Below are 20,167 nucleotides of genomic sequence, written 5' to 3'. Positions count from 1 at the left end.
GCCCAGGTGGAGAGGATTAAAGGGATGGAGAAAGGGGCGTGGAGGGAAATAAAGGGTTTGGAATCTGCTGTCTTGCACACTGACCCTGAGCTTCACCTTGAGCTGTGCTTCATGATCCCAGGGCTGCCCGCCTCCCTACTTCAGCACCATGGGATGCCACACCGAGGTCCAGCCAGTGGAAAGGAGCCGAGAGTCCCAGGGGATACAAGTGAGGCTCCCTGGGCCTGCCACCTGGGATGGGGGAAGAAGTGTGTGCTGGGGTTCTGAAGCCAGGCAAGGGACCTAGCGTGGTTAAGGGGACTAAAAAGAATGCAGGGGAGGGGAAGGATGGGATGAAGACTGGAGAGGCTTCTTGGAGGAGAGGGAGGAGTGCAATACCCCTGAACTTAGGCTTGCTCTGGGGAAGAGGACCCAGACTGAAGCTGGATAATGCTGGTGCATGCCTCCCTGGCTCCCTTGGCTTTTCTTGGTCACAGGGCCACTCCCAGGGGGGTGAGGTATTCTGTGTGGGGCTGCCCAGGAGCCACCAGCTGCCCCTGTGGCAGCCAGCTCGCCTGCCCAGCTATGAGAGTGTTCGAAAGAAGGACCGGCAGCAGCAGATTCACCAGCTGATTGCACAGCACTTCGGGCTCCGGGCCTGCAGAGAGGTGAATGTCCAGCCTTCTCAGCCCTGGGTGCCCTGGGTAACTGAGCTTTTCACATATCGTATTTTAACACACAATACCCAATTAGAGGCCCTGGGGTCAGGAAAAGGACCACTAGTGGAGAACTCAAGGATATGACTGGAGGCCCCAGTTGACCTCTTTGTGTAGATGGTGCAGACCCCAGCGCAAGGAGGCCTAACCAGAGGGGTTTCCATGGAGCCAACATCTCCAGGGGAGATGCAGAAAGCCACAGTCCAAAGAAAGGGTGTTGCATATATGGGAGGAGGGTAAGAAAGTGGCTAATGCCTTTGCTCTCCCATCTCTCCAGCTGCCACCAAGCTATGAGGAAGCCATAAGGTCACTGCCTCCACCACCAGCCAGCTGTGGCTCTACTCAGTCATCCCAGGAAGCAGCCACCTACCCTGCTCAGGGGAACACCACAGTGTAGGAGGGAGCAACCACCTCTGTCCTGCCCTTCCCCTTTCTCCAGGGGATTGGAAAGGAGAGCACTGAGCCTGTGGAGACAGCCCCCATCAATCTCCCCTGCCTAAAGACTATCCCAGCTGGGCCTTGGTACCTGATGCCCCCACACAGGGTGCCAAAGTAAACCCCACAAACCCCAGGTCATCTCTGTCAAGGACCTGCAGGAGGTGAGGAATCTAGGGTCATGTCCGGGGAAAACAAGATGACATGTTCAAGGCAGAACTCCAGAACTGGGAGGCTTCTCTGACCTCAATCTCTGGAGTGTCTACCTTCAGGGCAGAGTAGAGTCCCTGAAAGGAAGCCACTGGACCCAACAGGCCTCTCTCTGGGGCTGCAGCCAACACCACCTACCTCCAACAGCCAGGAATGACCATCCAAAATGAGATTTTCTTCCCGGCCCCTCCACTCAATGCCAAGCCTCTAAAGGTCCTGGCTGGGATGACAATAGAGTGGCCTGACCCCAGCGCACTCTAAGCCCTCACCGAGTATTCCTGAAGCCAGATTCTTTGCTACTGTTTATCATTTGAGATAAATCAAGAACGAGAAGAGAATGTGGGCTTGGTGCACCTACCTCTTCAGGTGAGCGGGAAGAAGCCATTTGTTACCTACTCTGCCCTACCACTGGAAAGACCTCGGTAGTCCAGGGCAGTTGGGGCCTGACTGAGCCTCTCAGAAGCATCTCCTGCCATCCCACAAGCTCTCTCTCTGCCCTAGACCTGGACAGGCAGGGAAGAGGGTTTCCTGTGGCCCCCTCTGGGGCTGCAGCCCCAGCTCCCTTTGCATGTGGCTACAGGAGAACATGACTGTGTTGCTTCCTTTACTGGCTGGCCCCACCCCTCCTCCCAGGGCCCAGCCCCTGGCCTTTTCTGGGATCTAAGAGGGGAAGCAGCAATGACACCCTCAAGCACAAGCTCCCCTCCTCCCCCTCTGGAGGACAGTGCCAAAGCAAGTCCCTCCTACAAAGTCCCCCCCTTCTCATTTCCTCACTCAGATATGTTCTTTCCTGCTTTGAGGCTCCCCCTTGGTGTGCACTAGAGAACCTGGGTAAGGACCAACAGATCACTAGGCAGTTCCATCCAGGTGTGTCCCTAAATAGCATGCGTTCATGACGCTGGCTCATTTTATTTTTGGCCCCAGGTCAGGTCTCCCAAAGGGTTTCCCAGCAGTCACTTCAGAGTCTCCTGCAGAGTCACCATCAAGCAGACCTCTTCCTCGGGAGGCCGTGTCGCCACCCCAACCCTTGACTTCTGGTATCACCATCTCCTGTCACCTGGGCTCCAGTCTCTGTCCGATGGCCTCGACAGGACATCAAAGCATAGCTACCAGTTTGAAGGTGCCCTCAGGCTTGGCAGGAACCACGTGGACAAAAGTCTTGTAGAGCACAGCACCCTTGGGCAGCCTGGTGATCAGATCCACAGCCTCCGTGTTTCTGGGATGAGGCACGTAGACCTCCTTAGTGTAGCGGACTATCCCCTCTTCCAGGGCATACAGACATTTATTCTTCCCAAGACCCACCTGCAACACACAGACCTGGTCAGCTGGTCAGCGAGGGGGTCCGTCCCAGAACTTTGGGACAGACTTCTCACACAGAGCCAGGCCCTGGGGCCGAAGGGGGGATCAGAGAGCTCCATCTCAGGTTCCCTTTCCCACTGGCTGGCACGTCCAAACCTTCTGCTTCTTTATTGATTCATAACAAATGAGGGGAAAGAAAGCTCCAACAGCCAACATGGGCCACTGCTCAGTCCCAGGGGCTGTTACCTGGAGCCATGTCTATGCAGCTGGTCAGAAGCCACATTGGACAAATCCCAAAACCCAGGAAGATGCCCTAAATCTTCACTTAGACTTAAACAACACTAGAACTGTCACATTAAAACACTAGTTTGATGTAAATTTTCATTTAGATAGTGATCTATAAAGTTTAGGCTCTATGGAAAATATAGACCAAAGCTATATGGATAATGCATATGCTAATAAAACAATCATACTACTGCATTAGCTAATACCCATGTAAGCCCTTTAATACACATTAAGTCATTTAATTCTCACCTAGTGAAAGAGGTATTATTTCCAACGCCATTTTTCAGATGTGAAATATGAAGCAGAGAGGTTAAACTGTGTTGTATATAGTTTTTAACCATATTTTTTAGCTTTTTCTTTTAGAACTTCAGGCTGGGTGTGTGGCAAATTTTACCCAGGTAGTCCAGCATTATTCTCTGTCTCTCTGATTAAAAGAATAGGCTCTGGAGCCAGGATGCCTGGTTCAAATACCAGCACTGCTACTTACTCCTGTGTGGTCTTAGGCAAGTTACTTCACTGTGCCTCTATTTCTTCATCTGTCAAATGGTGATAATATTAACTATTTTACAGGGTCATTTTGAGGATTAATGCTCAACAATCATAAAGGGCCTAGAATACTGTCTAGCTCAAAATGTGTTAGCTTTGATTGTTATTGTTGACATAGCTACACATCTAATGTCTTCAGTTCTAAAAGATAAAGCTACTACATACATAATCAATTCACATACAAATTAGCATCTTTGAAATAAATACAGGTTACTATCAACCTTTTTGTACCTACTAAAATTATCGAAAAAGGGGTGGGGGAGGGGAAACTGTTTACAAAGGCAACTAATATTTAAAATAATGTGAAGAGTACAGTGTCATTATGTCTCTGTAACAAAGAACTGTCCTACCTATAAAAATGATGCCAACTTGCTGAAACTGAAATCCCCACCTGGTATGAACCTAATTTCTGGCACACTGAATTCTATTTCATTAAATTCAAGCTATCTTTCAACCATCTGCAAGTAAGTTTATACAAAGGAAGAAGTCTTAGACATAATGAAAAACTAATAAATTGAAATTAGTTTCCCAAGACTAAAATAATATTTTAAATCACCAGGTATCTTGTCCTCCAAGAACTGAGGGTTAGAAAGGAGAACCAAGAATACCAGGCCAATGCAACACCAAGGCAAATCACAGTGATCTGGGAGTTAGGCAGACCTGGTGCAAATCCCAGCAGTCACTTGCTCCTTCCACCCCTCTAGGTCTCTGGCATTTCAACTATAAAATGGCATTTCACCTTACTCACAGGGATATGGTAAGGAAGAAATGAGATCGGGTAGGCATGGGAATCAGCACAATGCTTGCCATTTGGTAAACACTCAGTACATGCAACTGTTATTACCATGCTTAGGGGTAAGGAGAGTTCATCCTAGAAAAGGAAAAAGGGGGACAGCAACGGAGCAACTCACATGGGCACCTGGGTGCCAGCGGAAATGGCGCTGTGTTGCAATGATGTTCCCAGCATGAACATAGTGACCTAGAAGAGAAGTCCACAGTGACTGGGGCAGCATAGCAAACTACCAAGAAAACATGACGGCCCAAATGCTGCACACCAACCTCCAAGCCTGCCCCTGGCCAAAATCAACTCCCAGACAGTCCAACACAAGCAGCGCAGCATCTGCCACCCAGCAGCTCTTGTCTCTAATTGCATGGTTATGGCTCACACCCACCCACTCGATGACCCTTCCTCAGGTCTTATCTGTTCCTTTCAACTGGAGCCAATTATGATGGTGAGGAAGAACACGGCCAGGCACACTCAGGGTTCTTCTGCTCTCCTAAGGAACACGAGGACAGGGTGCAGCTAGGAAAGGGAAGCCAAGGCACATCCTCACCTTCCATTTTCTTAATGCCTTGGCGTCTGCCTGATGACTTTCCACCGAGGTTTTTGGAGCTACCACCCGACTTCTTGGATGCATATCTGACAGCAAGAGCTGTAGCCAGAGTGGGGCTTAGCAAGGATGTAACTGCAGAGAAAACAGAAACACTGTTCAGACAGACAGGCTCAAACTATTTCTGCCTCAATGGGCCACATGCTGATAGGTGAGAGGCGGTGGGGAGATGAGAAAGATGTGTCAGGGGAGCAGAAGTGCCACTGAGTGTATTAGTTCTCAGGGAATACCTGCAAGTCCTTGGCTTTCTCCTTTTGGGGGAGGGAGCGGGGGAGCAGTGAAACACAAATGGAAAAAAATAAACATCATGTGTTCTGGGTCCTGACACATTCAGTCTAAATGTGCTGAGGAGAAATGGACACCACAGAGCTGCCTGCTTCAGAGACTCACTCACCCTCATGCACCACGGAGGGGCCAGAACAGACTTGGGGAGCCCAGCACATCCAGAAAGGCTTCTGTTTCAGGCTCACCCACGACTTTCTTTTTTTTTTTTTCTTTTTTTTTAAAGACGGAGTTTCGCTCTTGTTGCCCAAGCTGGAGTGCAATGGCATAGTCCTGGCTCCCTGCAAACTCCGCCTCCCGGGTTCCAGAGACTCTCCTGCCTCAGCCTCCCAAGTAGCTGGGATTACAGGTGTACGCCACCACGCCCAGCTACTTTTTTGTATTTTTAGTAGAAACGGGGTTTCACCATGTTAGCCAGGCTGGTCTCGAACTCCTGACCTCAGGTGATCCCAAAGTGTTGGGATTACAGGCCTCACCCACGACTTTCTCAGCTGTCCACTCATCCACTGCTCACCAAATACTAGTAAACCAAAAGGATAGCTGGCCTAAAGGTGGCTCCCACAGGGTCCTGGCCATTTCAGAAGGCTGGGCCCTTTCTTCTCAAAGCACATCAAGCAGAGGCCCAACCATGACCCACACACTGCCCTTGTTAATCTGACCTCTCCATACTCATTCCAAAGTGCTCAACAGCATTCATTTGAAGAAGTAAAATGAACTAAAATTCATACTAAGATGGTAGTCCCTTGCTGTATGACAAGCCTAGGGGTGCAACTCCTTGCCTGCAGGTCTCCAGACACAGCCATGATTTAAGGTCCATGCCAGTGTCTTTAGAGAAGCCTTGTGGGTCTCTGGAGCCTATACGTTCAGAGTTCCTGAAGCCTGGGTTTCTGACATTTCCATGACACCAGAGACTAGCTGGGGCAAAGGACCAGAGATAAGGACTCAGAAAGACAACGTGTTAAAACATGCCCGGCGCCAGGATCTACCTACCTTTAAACATCTACTCATTCATTTACATACTTACTAAGCTCAGGAGCTGGGCTTTTACTTTACTTACATTATCTCACTCACAAATCTTTGCTCTTCACCTTACTCCCCATCCTCCTCCTCAAAGTAAATGGTGCTACCATTCATCCAGTTGCTTAAGCAGAAACCAGAGTCATTGGGGATTCCTTCTCTTTGCTGACCTCACATATTCAGTTCACCAGCAAGCTCTGTGTATGCTAACTCCAAAACAGATCTCAAATTCATCCGTTTTCCTCCAAGTTCACTGCCACCACAAACATCTTGGCTAAATCATCTCTCCTCAGGGCTATTACGACTTTCCATTTGATTTCCTCATTTCCACTCCTATCCCCTTTAAATTTACATAAGAGCAATAGTTTGCTTCTCAAAATGTAAAACTGGCTCAAGTCACTCTCCTGTCCCTCACTCTACACAGGGCTAGGTCTCCTGTCATTCTTTTTTTGGGGGGGGAGGGGATAGGGCCCCATTCTGTCACCAGACTGGAGTGCAGTGGTATGAACATAGCTCACTGCAGCCTCGACCTCCCGAGCTCAGGTGATCCTCCCACTTCAACCTCCTGAGTATCTGAGATCACAGGCAAGCGCCACTACAGCCAGCTAATTTTTGTATTTTTTGTAGAGATGGGGTTTTGCCATGTTGCCCAGTTGGTCTTGAACTCCTGGGCTCAAGCGATCCGCCCACCTCGGCCTCCCAAAGTGTTGGGACTACAGGCATGAGCCATCACGCCCCGCCTCCTGTCATTCTTTAGGTCTTAAATGTTATCTCCTCAGAAGCCTTCCTTCACCGTCCAATCTAAAAAAAGACACACACACAGACACACATTTTCTTTCTTCACAGCACTTGCCAGTCTGCAACTACTTTATATGTTCATTTATTGGCTTATGCACCAGAGAGAACCGTTCGGGGGCTAGAAGCCACGTCTTCACGTTTTCTGCTGATTTTCCGAACACCTACCGCCGTGTCTAGCACAAAGACCTCAATCTGCTGAATAAATAGATTAATTTTTTCAGCCCCAATGTGCCAATGTTACTAATACTTCTACAGAGAAAGGATCCACCCAAACCTCCAACCGCCAAGGAACCCGTTCGTGTGCTGAGGCAGGAGAAAGACAAGTGCTCTTCAAATGCCCTCACTCACGGCGCCACCCAGGATGTGTCACGTGACCAGCGACACCGTCCCTCAAACCTGGAGTACCCCACACACTTCCCCTCGCATCCAAGGTCCTCCGCGGGGATCAGTGTCACCTCCTTCCCTCCCTGCTGGAGCTCCACTCTGCCTCTCCGCCTCGCCCCGCTCTGACTACTGCGTCCCATTACCGGCTGTCCGGGTCCTCAGCGCCAGCACCACCGACGCCATGCTTGCCATCACTCACTTCCGGTCTCGAAAAGTTTCTAGTTCCGCTATCAAGAGATCTACTTCCGGGCCCTGCGTGGCAGTTGGAAGAGTGGCTGGAGAAGTTGCAGGTGAGCGTCCCCGGTCGCAGGCCTGCGGATTGGGCAGGGCTTCCCTCCTGAGCACCGCTCTGCAGAGTCTTGGTGGCTAGGGTGTACAGGAGCCTCTGCAGCGGACCGCCAGCCTGACAGGCGCAGAGCTTGTCGGGCAGGGGCCCGCTTGTCCCACTCCCCTGATTTGCAGATGTCAACGGAGGCCCAGCGAAGGGTCAGAGATGAGGCCCCCTCCCTAGTCATTTAACTTACTCTACTTAGCCAGCTGTGTGCCAGATGCTGTACTAAGCGCGGTGGATGCATTATTTTATTTAATTCTCCCTACCTTATAAAATGGGTGCTGTTATCATCCCTGTTTTACTAAGGAAGAAACTGAGGCCTAGGCAGGTTACATGTCTCCTCCTGGGTCATACCTACAGTGTTAGTAAATGTTCAAGAAATGATTAGCTTTGCATATGACCCAGCAATTCTACTCCTAGGTATATACACGAAAGGGATTTGAAAACATACCCCCACAAAAGCTTGTACGTCAGTGTTCATAGCAGCATTATTCATAATAGCCAAAAAAAGGAAACAAATTAAATGTCCAAGTGATGAATGGATAAACAAAATGTAGCATATCCATACAGTGGAATATTATTCAGTCATGAAAAGCAATTAACTACTGATACAGGCTACATCATAGATAAACCTTGAAAACATGCTGAGTGAAAAAAGTCAGTCACAAAAGGCCACATAGTGTATGATTCTATTTATATGAAATATCCAGAATAGGCAAATGCATAGAGACAGATTTATGGTTGCCAGGAGCTGGGGAGAGGGAGTGAATGGACAGTGACTGCTTAATGGCTGCAGGAATTCTTTTTGAGGTGATAAAGATAGTGGTGACGGGTGCACAACATTGTGAATATACTAAAATCTACTGAACGTACACTTTTAAAAGGATATTATGCTGTGCAAATTATCTCTATTTTTATTTTTATTTTATTTATTTTTCTTTTGAAGCAGGCTCTCACTCTGTCACCCGGGCTGGAGTGCAGTGGTACAATCACAGCTCACTGCAGCCTTGACCTCCCAGGCTCAAGCAATCCTCCCACCTCAGCCTCCTGAGTATCTGGGACTACAGGTGTGAGCCACCATATCCAGCTAATTTTTGTATTTTTTTGTAGAGACGAGTTCTCAGTATGTTGCCCAGGCTGTTCTCGAACTCCTGGGCTCAAGTAATCCTTCTGCTTTGGCCTCGCAAAGTGCTGGGATTATAGGCATGAGCTACCATGCCCAGCCTATATCTCAATTTTTAAAAAGAACAGTTTTTGGCCAGGTGCAGTGGTTCACGCCTGTAATCTCAGCACTTTGGGAGGCCAAGGCGGGCGGATCACTTGAGGTCAGGAGTTCAAGACTAGCCTGGTGAACATGATGAAAACCCGTCTCTACTAAAAATACAAAAATTAGCCAGGTGTGGTGGTGGGCGCCTATAATCCCAGCTACAGCGCCTGTAATCCCAGCTAGGCTGAGGCAGGAGAATCGCTTGAACCTGGGAGTGAGGTTGCAGTGAGCCAAGATTGTGCCACTGCACTCCAACCTGGGTGCCAGAGTGAGACTCCATCTCAAAAAAAAAAAAAGAATAACTTTTGACATCTCCATTTCAAACGTGAAGATCAACAAGGGGTTGGAGGTGTTAAATCTTGTTACCACCTCCCCCCATTAAAATTTTGTAATGGTAACTCTACTTTGTTTATGCTTCAGCTTGACCTGGAAAGAATTTGAGGAGGATTCCTGTTAGATTACCAGGAGTTAGAGTTCCAGATTGAATGTGTTGGGGCCATGTCATATTTCTCTGTTTCTGTATTCTCTATATCTTATATTTATGTCATAAAGCCTGGCTATGGAACACAGCTAGTGGACTGAATTGAATGCTCCAGTCTGTGTTGTATGTCTCTTTTCCTTTTAGGGAATTATTTGATAGCACATACTGATGGCTCTGAAGAAGTCATCACCCTCACTGGATTCTGGTGATAGTGACTCTGAGGAGTTGCCAACATTTGCCTTTCTGAAGAAGGAACCATCTTCAACAAAGAGGAGACAGCCTGAAAGGGAAGAGAAGATTGTAGTGGTTGACATCTCAGATTGTGAAGCCTCCTGTCCTCCAGCACCAGGGTTACTTTCACCACCTGTCCCAGACATAGCTGAAACTGTCACACAAACACAGCCAGTCAGGTTGCTAAGCAGTGGAAGTGAAGATGAAGAAGAATTTATTCCTCTGGCTCAAAGGCTTAAATGTAAGTTTCTGACCCACAAGCAACTGAGCCCTGAGGACTCTAGCTCCCCAATTAAAAGTGTTTTGGATCATCAAAATAATGAAGGTGCGTCATGTGACTGGAAAAAGCAGCCCTTTCCAAAGATCCCTGAAGTTCCCCTCCATGATACCCTAGAGAGGAGTGCAGCAGATAACAAGGACCTGATCTTAGATCCATGCCGTCAGCTTCCAGCCTGCCTGTCTACCTGCCCTGGCCAGAGCAGCAGCTTGGCAGTAACTAAAACAAATTCTGACATCCTTCCACCCCAGAAGAAAACCAAGCGGAGTCAGAAGGTCCAGGGAAGAGGCTCACACGGATGCCGGCAGCAGAGACAAGCAAGGCAGAAGGAAAGCACCCTGAGAAGACAGGAAAGAAAGAATGCAGCACTGGTTGCCAGGATGAAAGCCCAGAGGCCAGAGGAATGCTTAAAACACATCATTGTAGTGCTGGATCCAGGTCCTCACATGTGTCTTTGTCCTGTGCTGAGTTATCTGCTTTCTGGACCACCCACTGACAGTCCCTTTTCCATCTGTTGCAGTGCTTTTACAGATGGAAGGTGGGGGCCAGCTCCTAGGAGCACTGCAGTCCATGGAGTGCCGCTGTGTGATTGAGGCGCAGGCTGTGCCTTGCAGTGTCACTTGGAGGAGAAGGGCTGGGCCGTCTGAGGTAGGGGTTTTCTGGCTGACATTTCCTCCCCCTCCTCCCCTTACAATTACAGGATAAATATCCTTTTATTTTAAAGGATACTTATCAGTCAGGGCCCCAGCAGGAAGACAGATGGCACATTCAACTCAGGGTAATTAAAAGAAGATTGAATAAAGGGACTGTTTGCCAAGGCATGGGCAGGGTACGAGGAAACTACCAGTGACAGCATGGTACCTCACAGTAATAACAGCACAACTTATGGTTTTTCGACCTCAGTATTGTTGACATTTTAGATTGGAGAATTCTTTGTTTTGGGGGCTGTCCTATGATGTGCAAAATGTTTAGCAGCATTCCTGGCCACTATCTACTAATGTACCCCTCTCAGTCATGACAATAAAAAATGTCTGCAGACACTGCCAGATGTCATTTGTGGGGAAAAATCACCCCTGGTTGAGAACCATTGGCATAGCTGTTACCATCCCTATGCCTGAAGGGATGAGGGGAAGGAGTGGTTAACAGAATCCAGGAGAGAGAAATGGAGAGAGGACCACCTTGAGCGAAGCTATGAGCTGCCATAGAGGGGGACAGCAAACCCTAGGTGACCCCACTGGGAGGGAGCCAGGGGAAAAATACCCTGACTTCACTTTTCTCCTTCCCACTAGTCCTCTCCTCGGGTCCCTGCTGGTGACACCCAGCTGGGAGCCAGACGACATGTGGGCCCTGTGTTTTTTGTAGAGATCGCAGAGTGGAGCTTGTATTTTTGGTAGAGACGGGGTTTTGCCATGTTGCCGAGGCTGGTCTTCAACTCCTGAGCTCAAGCAATCCACCTGCCTCGGCCTCTCAAAATGCTGCGATTACAGGTGTGAGCCACCTTGCCTGGCACTAAGATTCTTTTTTATCTCACCAGAAGCATCTTGTATAAAAAAAGAAAAAAGATTTTTTTTTCCTCTCTTTGATTTCTTTTTTGGATCTGATAACTTTCTCAGTAACACAGGACAGTTCCCCACCCTTTTTACTCTGGGGGTATTAGCAAGCCTTTATATTCATAGAGCAGCTTACCCTCTCAAGGCACTCCCACATTGTCTCTTGTGTTTCCATCAGTCATCCTATAGGGTAGAACTTCTCCCCACATCACAGGTGGGGAAACTGGGGCTCAGAAACGTTAAAAGCCTTGTTGAGGATCACAACGGGAATGAGAACCCAGAGCTCCCCCAACCTACACTTTGCTGTAATATAGGTCTTGCTTTGCTTATAGGGACCCAATCAGAAAACTTTCTATCAAAGTCCTGTTCCCCAATTACTCCATAATACTGTACTGCTGGAGGATTGTTGGCCTTGAGGCATCCTTGACTTTGATTATGCCCTACCTGTGATAAACAGGAGGTGCTCTCATAGACTGAAGTTTCCCTTGTGATTCTTGTCTTTGTCACAAAAAAACCTATGTGTTTGTAAGGACCACTCAGCTCACAGCATCTACCCTCAAAGCCAGAGTGATTTACTTGTACTAAATCCTTTGGAAGAGTTTCCCTTCCCTCCATTCCCGTATTCAAAATGTACAGAACAAATTGGCCCCAGCCCCTTTCAACTTGCTATGTTCCTTTCTTCTTTCTTTCTTTCTTTTTTTTTTTTGAGACAGAGTTTCACCCTGCTGCCCAGGCTAGAATACAATGGCATGGTCTCGGCTGACTGCAGCTTCTGCCTTCTGGGTTCAAGTGATTCTCCTGCCTCAGCCTCCCAAGTAGCTGGGATTACAGGCGTGTACCACCACGCCCAGCTAATATTTTTGTATTTTTAGTAGAGACGGGGTTTCACCATGTTGGCCAGGCTGGTCTTGAACTCCTGACCTCAGGTGATCCACCTGCCTAGGCCTCCCAAAGTGCTGCGATTGGGATTACAGGTGTGAGCCACCGTGCCTGGCCTGCTATGTTCCTTTTTTTTTTTTTTTTTTTTTTTTTTTTTGATGGAGTCTAGCCCTGTTGCCAGGTTGGAGTGCAGTGTTATGATCTCGGCTCACTACAACCTCCACCTCCCAGTTTCAAGCAATTCTCCTGCCTCAGCCTCCCAAGTAGCTGGGATTACAGGCACGTGCCGCCACACCCAGCTAATTTTTGTATTTTTAGTAGAGACGGGGTTTTACCGTGTTGGCCAGGATGGTCTTGATCTCCGACCTCGTGATCTGCCCACCTCGGCCTCCCAAAGTGCTGGGATTACAGGCGTGAGTCACCGCGCCCGGCTGCTATGTTCCTTTCTTATTCACTGTCTCTGAGATGCAGGGCACCAAGACTGAATGATTGAGGGCTGGGAGGGACAGCGACACTGTTTCTTGCCACAGTGACTTCATTCCAGAAAGGATAATGCATAAGGGGTGGGAGTTAGTTCATTCACCCAGAAGACCTGGGCCACTCTCACAGGTGCTCAATACCTGCTGACCTCCCTCCCTGTGCTGTGTTCCAGGTACTTTGGCAGGACGGAGAGGACTGGGTGGAGGAGCCAACAGTACTGGTGTTGCTCCGGGCAGAGGCATTTGTGTCCATGATCGACAATGGAAAGCAGGTGGGCAGAGCCAGAGGGTGGGAGGACATGGAACAGAAGGCTGACTCTTACTAGGAAGCAAGTATTAATGCAATTTCTGCCCCTTCATGCAGGGAAGCCTGGACAGCACTATGAAAGGCAAGGAAACGCTTCAGGGCTTTGTAACTGACATCACGGCAAGGACAGCAGGGAAAGCTCTGTCACTGGTGATTGTGGATCAGGAGAAATGCTTCAGGTTTGGATTTGCCCTGGTGATTTCATGTTAAAAGGGGCAGCTCTTGGGCCAAGAGGGGTGAGTTTAGTTTATTCATTGCAGATGTAGGTCACTCTGCAAGGTAGTCTATCTCTAACAAGTCCGGGGGGATGCTCTGGTCCAGTCTTCTTCCGTATCTTCTGCCTGACTTCAGCCTGGAGCTGCTGTTCTTTGATTTCCTCCCCTGCACCAGTGCTCAGAATCCTCCAAGAAGAGGGAAACAGGGAGCAAATAAACAGACCAAGGAGAAGCAGCAGAGACAACCAGAGGCCAGCATAGGGTCCATGGTATCCAGGGTAGACGCTGAAGAGGTAAGAACGTCCTGTTGCCTGAATTGGGCTGGGCACTCACTGGTCACCTGAGACTTGCTATTGATAAGAGAATAAAATGCCTGCTGCATACTGCTTTCTGCCTTGGCACTGACTAAGAGAAGGTACCAAACAGGAAGCCAAGGGGCTGGGGTGTGGCTTTAGTGGACAGTGACTTGCAGATAGTCTCTTCCTACCCTTCCAGTCCATTGTTGCTTTTGGGTTTCTAGGCATTGGTGGATCTGCAGCTACACACAGAAGCCCAGGCTCAAATTGTGCAGAGCTGGAAAGAGCTAGCCGACTTCACATGCGCATTCACAAAGGCTGTGGCTGAGGTGCCCTTCAAGTGAGTAACCCCAGCAAGTCCAGCCTCCACGCTGGGCCTTGTCCTTTACCATGGCTCTTGCAGTCAAAGCAAATGTCCCTTTCCCCTCATCTCTGCAGTCAGCCCATTGTCTCTCAAGCTTGAGGCAGAAGGAGCTGACCTCACACTGGAGATTCTTGAGAAGAGTCCTCAAGCCTAGCCCCTTTTCAAATATTCTCCTTTCGCCTATATGTAAGTATGTGTTCTGCAGGCTGATATCATAGGCCAGGTTACCATAGGCCAAGTTACCAGGATTAATTACAGGTCAGATCACAATGTAACAAGCACTAGGAAAGCAAATTTTTAGCCTACTCAGTTCAAGAAGTGTTCATTGTCAGAATTTAAAATAAGTAAATGACCTCAGAGATAATCCAGTCCCTTATTTTATACTTGAGGGGACTGAGGCCTGAAGAGATTGACTTGTCTAAGCTCCTAGCAGTTAGAAGAACCAGAAATAGATTCCAGATTGCCAAATATCCAAAGAATCTGGTATCTTTTCTTCTACTAAAATGGACTAGATGTAGTTTTTAAATGAATCAGCAACTGGCCCTATACCTGGGAACAAAGTGAGCACTCAAATTGTCAAAGGCACAAAAAGGCCAGACGTAACATGGCGCCCACCTCTTCCAAGGTCAGTGGGGGGGTTTTTCAGTTCCCACTTGAGGGGAACAGGTGTAGAAGAGTAATGAGCAACTTACAGCTCTCCAACTACGCTGTTGCAGGAAGCTCCGAGATGAAACTACCTTCTCCTTCTGTGTGGAGAGTGACTGGGCTGGAGGGGTGAAGGTGGACCGTGCTGGCAGGGGACTCGCACTAGTCTGGAGGAGACAGATTCAGCAGCTAAACCGAGTCAGCCTGGAAATGGCCAGTGCAGTTGTGAATGCCTATCCCTCCCCACAGCTCCTGGTACAGGTATGCCGCTCCAGGGCTCAGGGGACACTGCCCATTGCCTGTGGGCTCAGTGGGCCCCCAGATTTCCATAGACAACTGTTGAGGGCCCACAAAGGCCTCACAGGTCAGCAGTGCAGGCCTGCTAAGATCAATGTTGCTAATGCTGACCCAGGGAGGGAGGACAGGTTCTCATGCCCCAAGCCAAGCGTAGCACCCTCCATGCTCATGGAGAAGGGATCACCATGGATGGCACCATATTAAGAGGTCATCTGCCACTTCCAGGCTTATCGGCAGTGTTTTTCGGAGCAAGAACGCCAGAATTTGCTCGCAGACATACAGGTGCGCCGTGGGGAAGGTGTGACATCCACTTCTCGCCGCGTTGGACCAGAGCTATCCAGGCGTATCTACCTTCAGATGACCACTTTACAGCCACATCTCTCTTTAGATAGTGCTGACTGATTCTAGCTCTCAGGGATGAGGATGAAAAGTTGGAAATTTCCACCTCCCCAACCTCAGAGCCTGACTGCAATGAAGAAACTGGCAGCACCTCCTGGAACACAAGCTTAGGTGAGGCCCAGTCTTTCTTGGGTCTTATTATTTGTGAAGGTCTCTGCCTATCAGCTGGGGCAGAGACTGAAATACTGCCACCTACCTTTGGCATTTAATGTTCCTCTCCTGGCAAAAATTCACTAGCCACAGACAAACCACCCCCACTCCTACCCAGCCAGCCCTCAAAACACAAAGGAACAAAGACAGTCCACTCAAACACTTATTTAATAACTGTAGAAATCCAAAAGAATTAGCATCAAATCTTGAAGTCGTGAGTGAAGCTGCGGGTTGGCTTGACTGGGCTCAGCCACTGAGCTGCCTCAACCAGCCAAGGAATGGGATTATGATGACTATGCGGACTTCTATATTGTCTTCATCTCATTGTGTGTATTATGTATTTAGTTTCAATAAAGCATTTGTACCAATGGCTCTGGAGCTTGGAGGAAGACTAAAGGAATGTGTAGTGATTCTGAGTAAGGTGTAGACCTACGCAGCAGAGCTATGGGGGAGAAGATTAACAAAGTCCTTTCTTCCAATATCAGGACAGTCATGAGTGGCAGTCCCATCCAAAAGGTCTTTAGGGCTAAAAGGCCCTCTCTGTCTCTGAACTATGAGATTCTTGCTCCCTCCGGGGGAGCCAAGGAGCTTGCAACTGGGAGTTTGCAGTGAATGAGCACCATGACACAGTCATTTCTGATCCCTCTATCCAGCTGTTGTCAGTCATTTCTGATCCCTCTATCCAGCTGTTGTGAAAAGATGAAGCAAAGGAGGCAAGAAAATGCTTAATCTAGCAGACAAGAAAATGGACAGTGCGATCCTTGTTTGTGCTAGCCATTGGGTGATGCACCACTTTTCAGCTCCATGATGCTACTTGTTTCCCTTCGTTTCCTGTTTCCATTTATGCCCTTCAGTTATGGTCTAGAATCAAACAATTCTAAACCTCAGTGTCTTATGAAGCTGACACTTCAAAACCTGCAAAAGCAGGTTGCCTTTGAGGTATTTAGTCACACCAAGTACAACTAGAGCTGTCATAGACAGTGTAGGTTTGCAGAGATCCACCTCCTTGCTTACTGGCAATTAGGGAGTTAATGCTCTAAAATTGAGGCAAGGAGCCTGGACGGTTGCCATTTTAAGGAAGCCACATAAATTGGGCAGGACTCCACAGGAGCTGCCCATGACTTGATGATAGCAAGAGATTTCTATCTCTGAGTCACGAAATCTGTCTACCATGAAAGAGTCTATGCTTCGCCTGAGGAATAATCAATTCTGGTGTGAGTGCTAGTCTCTCAGGACATTATAAAGGAGGGAAAATGATGTAAAGGGAAGAAAGAATACCAGAGTGGGAATCCAGTTTTGCCTCAAACTAGCTGGGAGACCAGGCAAGTCATGGAAGACCTCCGTTTCTCTGTCTGCAAGTGTCATATTTGACTGGATGGTCATGAAGTCCCTTTCATAGCCAGAGATTTTGTGTGGCTGCTAACATGCTTACATCTCTGAGGTACTGAAGAAAACAGGAATACCCCTACCTCCCAGTTTAGACTGGATTTACTGAGTGTGGTGTTCTAGTCCCCCCCAGTTCCTCCTGATCTACCCTGATTCCCAGGGAGGAATGAAAGAAAGGGTTTGTGGCATACAAAAGTATAAATGTAGTGACAGCTGACCATTTAGTACAAACAAGCCTTGCCTTTACACAGCTTTGTATAACAACTAGAAAAGGCTATGTTTTCTCTCTCCCCACCCCCAAGCCTACTCCTTTAGGCATGCAGGTAACTGCCCCCCCGCGCCCCCCTGCCACCTCCCATTTCTCCTCATTCCACCAGGGAACCCTGACTAAGGAATGAAGAAGTCCTACAAAGAGGAGGTCTCATGTACCAATCTGCAGCCATTTGATGATGGCAGGTAGGTCTGATGCTAAAAAGAGGTTGTGTCCAGCAGAACCCAATTCCATAGGAATCCAAACTCCAAGGCTGGGAGGCAGCAGGTGTGCTGGGGACAAGCTCACTGCTGAGAGTCGGTCTGGAGGACCCACTGGAGGATCTCATGGCGGCGTAGACCCTGGACCGCATTGTCATAGATGGTGTTCACGCTGGTGCAGAGGGGCTGCTGCTGCAGCTCTGTCACCCGACAAGCAACCAGCCCTCCCGCCACACCAAATAGCAGCAGCAGCAGCAGCAGCTTCAGCACAGCCCAGGAACGAGTGTGCTTCCGGGGTGGTGGCTTGCGGGGACGGGAGCCAGACTTAGATTCTGGAGGAACAGTAACAGTAGACAAAACAAGTTCAGTCAGAGGAGACCTGCTCTATACCAATCTCTGCTAGTCTCCTCCGTGCAGATCTACCTATATTCCTTCCTCAAGCAAAAACTCCCCAGGCCCTGAAGAGAAAAAATGTCTCCAGAGACCGAAACAGAAACAACTTTTCCCTTGGATCTCAAGGGGGTAGATTTGAAACTGGCACTCATTCTGTGTGTCTCATGTGGCCCACAGCCCTCAGGGTGCTAAGTTCTCCTTGGTAACATGGTGATCACGCCTCTTGGGATCACAGAGGGAGAGGCTTATCAGGAGGCATCCAGCGCTGACAGAGTACTGTCCACTTGGGGAAACACGGTCAGGATTTATCATTATTGTCATTATTATGATATAATGTGTATATAAAAAGAAAGCCCAAAAGGTAATACACCATATTGTAAGCAGTGATGATTTCTAGGAATGGGGGAGTACAGGTGGTTGCCATTTTCTGATATATGTATCTAGATAGAAAGTATCTTTTCTTAATTCTTTGCAATGAACATATGTTACATTTTTAATTAGAAAAAAATTAGTTTTGAGATTTTTAGACAAAATTTTAAAAAACTTGACTGAGCATCCACAATGCCAGGAACTGCATGATCCTCCTTCCTCATTTAATCCTTATCACTACCCTGTATGATCTTCATTTTCAACAAGGAAATTAAAAACCAGTGAGATCAGGAAGGTGGAGGCCTGTGGCCCTGTCCTGTTCAAGACAAGGGTGAGTAGGGGCAGGGCCACAGGCCTCCACTCTCTGTACAGAGCTCCTTCCCTCACCTGCCTCTCCCTCAGGGGTCCCTTTTCACCCAGAGGGTATCTGACCCTCTGCAGCATGTGGAGCCAGGTCACTAACGAAATTCAACCATATTCAGGTAAAACACAAAAATGTGTTTTCTATACAATGTGGCTCCCTGAATGCAGGCCAAATGACTCCTCTAGTGTTCAAGCAGAGAGGGGTCTCACTGTTGCCCAGGCTGGTCTTGAATGATCCTCCTGCTTCAGCCTCCCAAGTAGCTGGGACCACAGGTGTGTGCCACTACACTTGGCTAATTTTTTAATTTATGTAGAGACAGAGTCTCTCTATGTTGCTCAGGCTGGTCTCAAACTCCTGGGCTCAAGTGATCTCTTCTCACCTTAGCCTCCCAAAGCACTGGGATTAAAGGCCTGAGACACAGAACCTTACTGTAAGGCACTTTTAAGAGTAAACTTGCCGGGCACAGTGGCTCACACCTGTAATCCCAGCACTTGGGGAGGCCGAGGCAGGCGGATTACCTGAGGTCGGGAGTTTGAAACCAGCCCGACCAACATGGAGAAACCACATCACTACTAAAAATACAAAATTAGCCGGGCGTGGTGGCACATGCCTGTAATCCCAGCTACTTTGGAAGTTGAGGCAAGAGAATCTCTTGAACCCAGGAGACGGAGGTTGCAGTGAGCCAAGATCACGCCATTGCACTCCAGCCTGGGCAACAAGAGTGAAACTCTGTCTCAAAAAAAAAAAAAAAAAAAAAAAGGAAACTTGACCATGTGTGTGATTTTTACATATCTCAATGATTTTGGAACCTCACCTCTAAAAAAAGTGAGACTGTTCTGGGAATGCTCCAAGACACATCTGACCCAAACACCTGCACAGAAGTATGTGGACACTAGAGAAACAAACAAGCTGGGCACTGCCTCCCTAGAAGAGTCCCTCATTCCCTGTAACCAAACCTTCTCATCCACTCCCAAGCTTTAGAGTGTACTTTATCTAAGGTTTGCAGGCCTGCTCACCCAGTTGTCTATGCCTGGAAACATTGAGTGTCTCCACTGTACCCCTGCTGGAATCTTACAACAGGCAGAAAACTTACTCGGGGCCTGATTTGCTTCCTTCTTAGGTTTCTTCTCCTGCTCCCGCTTGGCTGCTTTGAGGGCATCATACTCCTTTCTCCGGCGCTCCTTCTCTTCCGCCTTCTCCCGCTTCCGCAGTTCCCGCTCCTGAGCTTCCTTAGCTCGCTGCTTAGCCTCACGCTTCTTCTCTGCCTCTACAACAAAACATACCAAAATTTGACTTCTCTCCCACAAACACTCCAGCAGTTTGCTTTCCCAAGTGATTAAAAGTACAGATTCTGCCACCTTTACCCTGGTGCCATGGTTCACATAAGAAATATTCAAAGGAAACAGCCATCCTTCTGCTCCTGGAAGTAGCCCTCCCCAAAAGCAGCTGCTCTCAGGGTTTGCCGAATGGTTTCTGATTACGAGGTTCCTATCCTCAAGCAGCAGAGAAATTAGGGTAAAATAACAAGGAGGACCTAAGAAAGCCATGAGGGATAAGTGGTGCTCCTCTAGAATTAGGTACTAACTCAGAAGGCATAGCAACTGATTGCCTTCTAGAACTCAGCTATGAAGAGAAAAAACCATGGCAGTTTTCTATGGGACTCCTATCTTCCCA

General features: G+C 48.3%; 3 protein-coding genes across 7 annotated transcripts in view; 1 reads left to right on the top strand and 2 right to left on the bottom strand.

Annotated features, from left to right (window-relative positions):
- Nucleotides 1-2,210: 2,210 nt before the first annotated feature.
- MRPL27 (mitochondrial ribosomal protein L27) lies at nucleotides 2,211-7,765 on the bottom strand. Of its 2 annotated transcripts, none has more exons than XM_002827386.6 (4): nucleotides 7,486-7,765; nucleotides 4,805-4,936; nucleotides 4,382-4,449; nucleotides 2,211-2,642 (listed from the first exon to the last, which is right to left on the bottom strand). In XM_002827386.6, exons 1-4 carry the CDS (start codon nucleotides 7,532-7,534, stop codon nucleotides 2,436-2,438), a joined length of 456 nt encoding a protein of 151 aa, XP_002827432.1. In that variant the 5' UTR covers nucleotides 7,535-7,765; the 3' UTR covers nucleotides 2,211-2,435. The 2 variants fall into 2 exon arrangements, with proteins under 2 accessions (XP_002827432.1, XP_063574209.1); XM_063718139.1 differs by lacking the exon at nucleotides 7,486-7,765 and adding an exon at nucleotides 5,256-7,446.
- Nucleotides 7,575-15,906, top strand: EME1 (essential meiotic structure-specific endonuclease 1). 4 transcript variants are annotated; one of them, XR_008519611.2, is made up of 9 exons: nucleotides 7,575-7,632; nucleotides 9,566-10,367; nucleotides 10,450-10,577; nucleotides 13,011-13,109; nucleotides 13,202-13,323; nucleotides 13,496-13,652; nucleotides 13,880-13,995; nucleotides 14,094-14,205; nucleotides 14,736-14,868. XR_008519611.2 is itself a non-coding variant. In XM_009251618.4 (9 exons), exons 2-9 carry the CDS (start codon nucleotides 9,590-9,592, stop codon nucleotides 15,361-15,363), a joined length of 1,728 nt encoding a protein of 575 aa, XP_009249893.1. In that variant the 5' UTR covers nucleotides 7,575-7,632; nucleotides 9,566-9,589; the 3' UTR covers nucleotides 15,364-15,906. The 4 variants fall into 4 exon arrangements, 3 of the variants coding, with proteins under 3 accessions (XP_009249893.1, XP_054402562.1, XP_054402563.1); XM_009251618.4 differs by lacking the exon at nucleotides 14,094-14,205 and adding an exon at nucleotides 15,187-15,906 and having other exon boundaries at nucleotides 13,535-13,652; nucleotides 14,736-14,925; XM_054546587.2 differs by lacking the exon at nucleotides 14,094-14,205 and adding an exon at nucleotides 15,187-15,906 and having other exon boundaries at nucleotides 14,736-14,925.
- Nucleotides 15,661-20,167, bottom strand: part of LRRC59 (leucine rich repeat containing 59) — a 17,413-nt gene continuing 12,906 nt past the window's right edge. The window contains exons 6-7 of the mRNA XM_003780536.5: nucleotides 19,587-19,760; nucleotides 15,661-17,699 (exon numbers count right to left, since the gene is read on the bottom strand). Of these exons, the coding sequence (XP_003780584.2) occupies nucleotides 17,452-17,699; nucleotides 19,587-19,760 (422 nt within the window). The 3' untranslated portion in view covers nucleotides 15,661-17,451. The remainder of the gene's footprint in view (nucleotides 17,700-19,586; nucleotides 19,761-20,167) is intronic.

Source organism: Pongo abelii, chromosome 19 (genome assembly GCF_028885655.2).
Source record: "Pongo abelii isolate AG06213 chromosome 19, NHGRI_mPonAbe1-v2.0_pri, whole genome shotgun sequence".
NCBI lineage: Eukaryota > Metazoa > Chordata > Mammalia > Primates > Hominidae > Pongo > Pongo abelii.
This window is presented reverse-complemented; position numbering and strand designations above follow the sequence as displayed.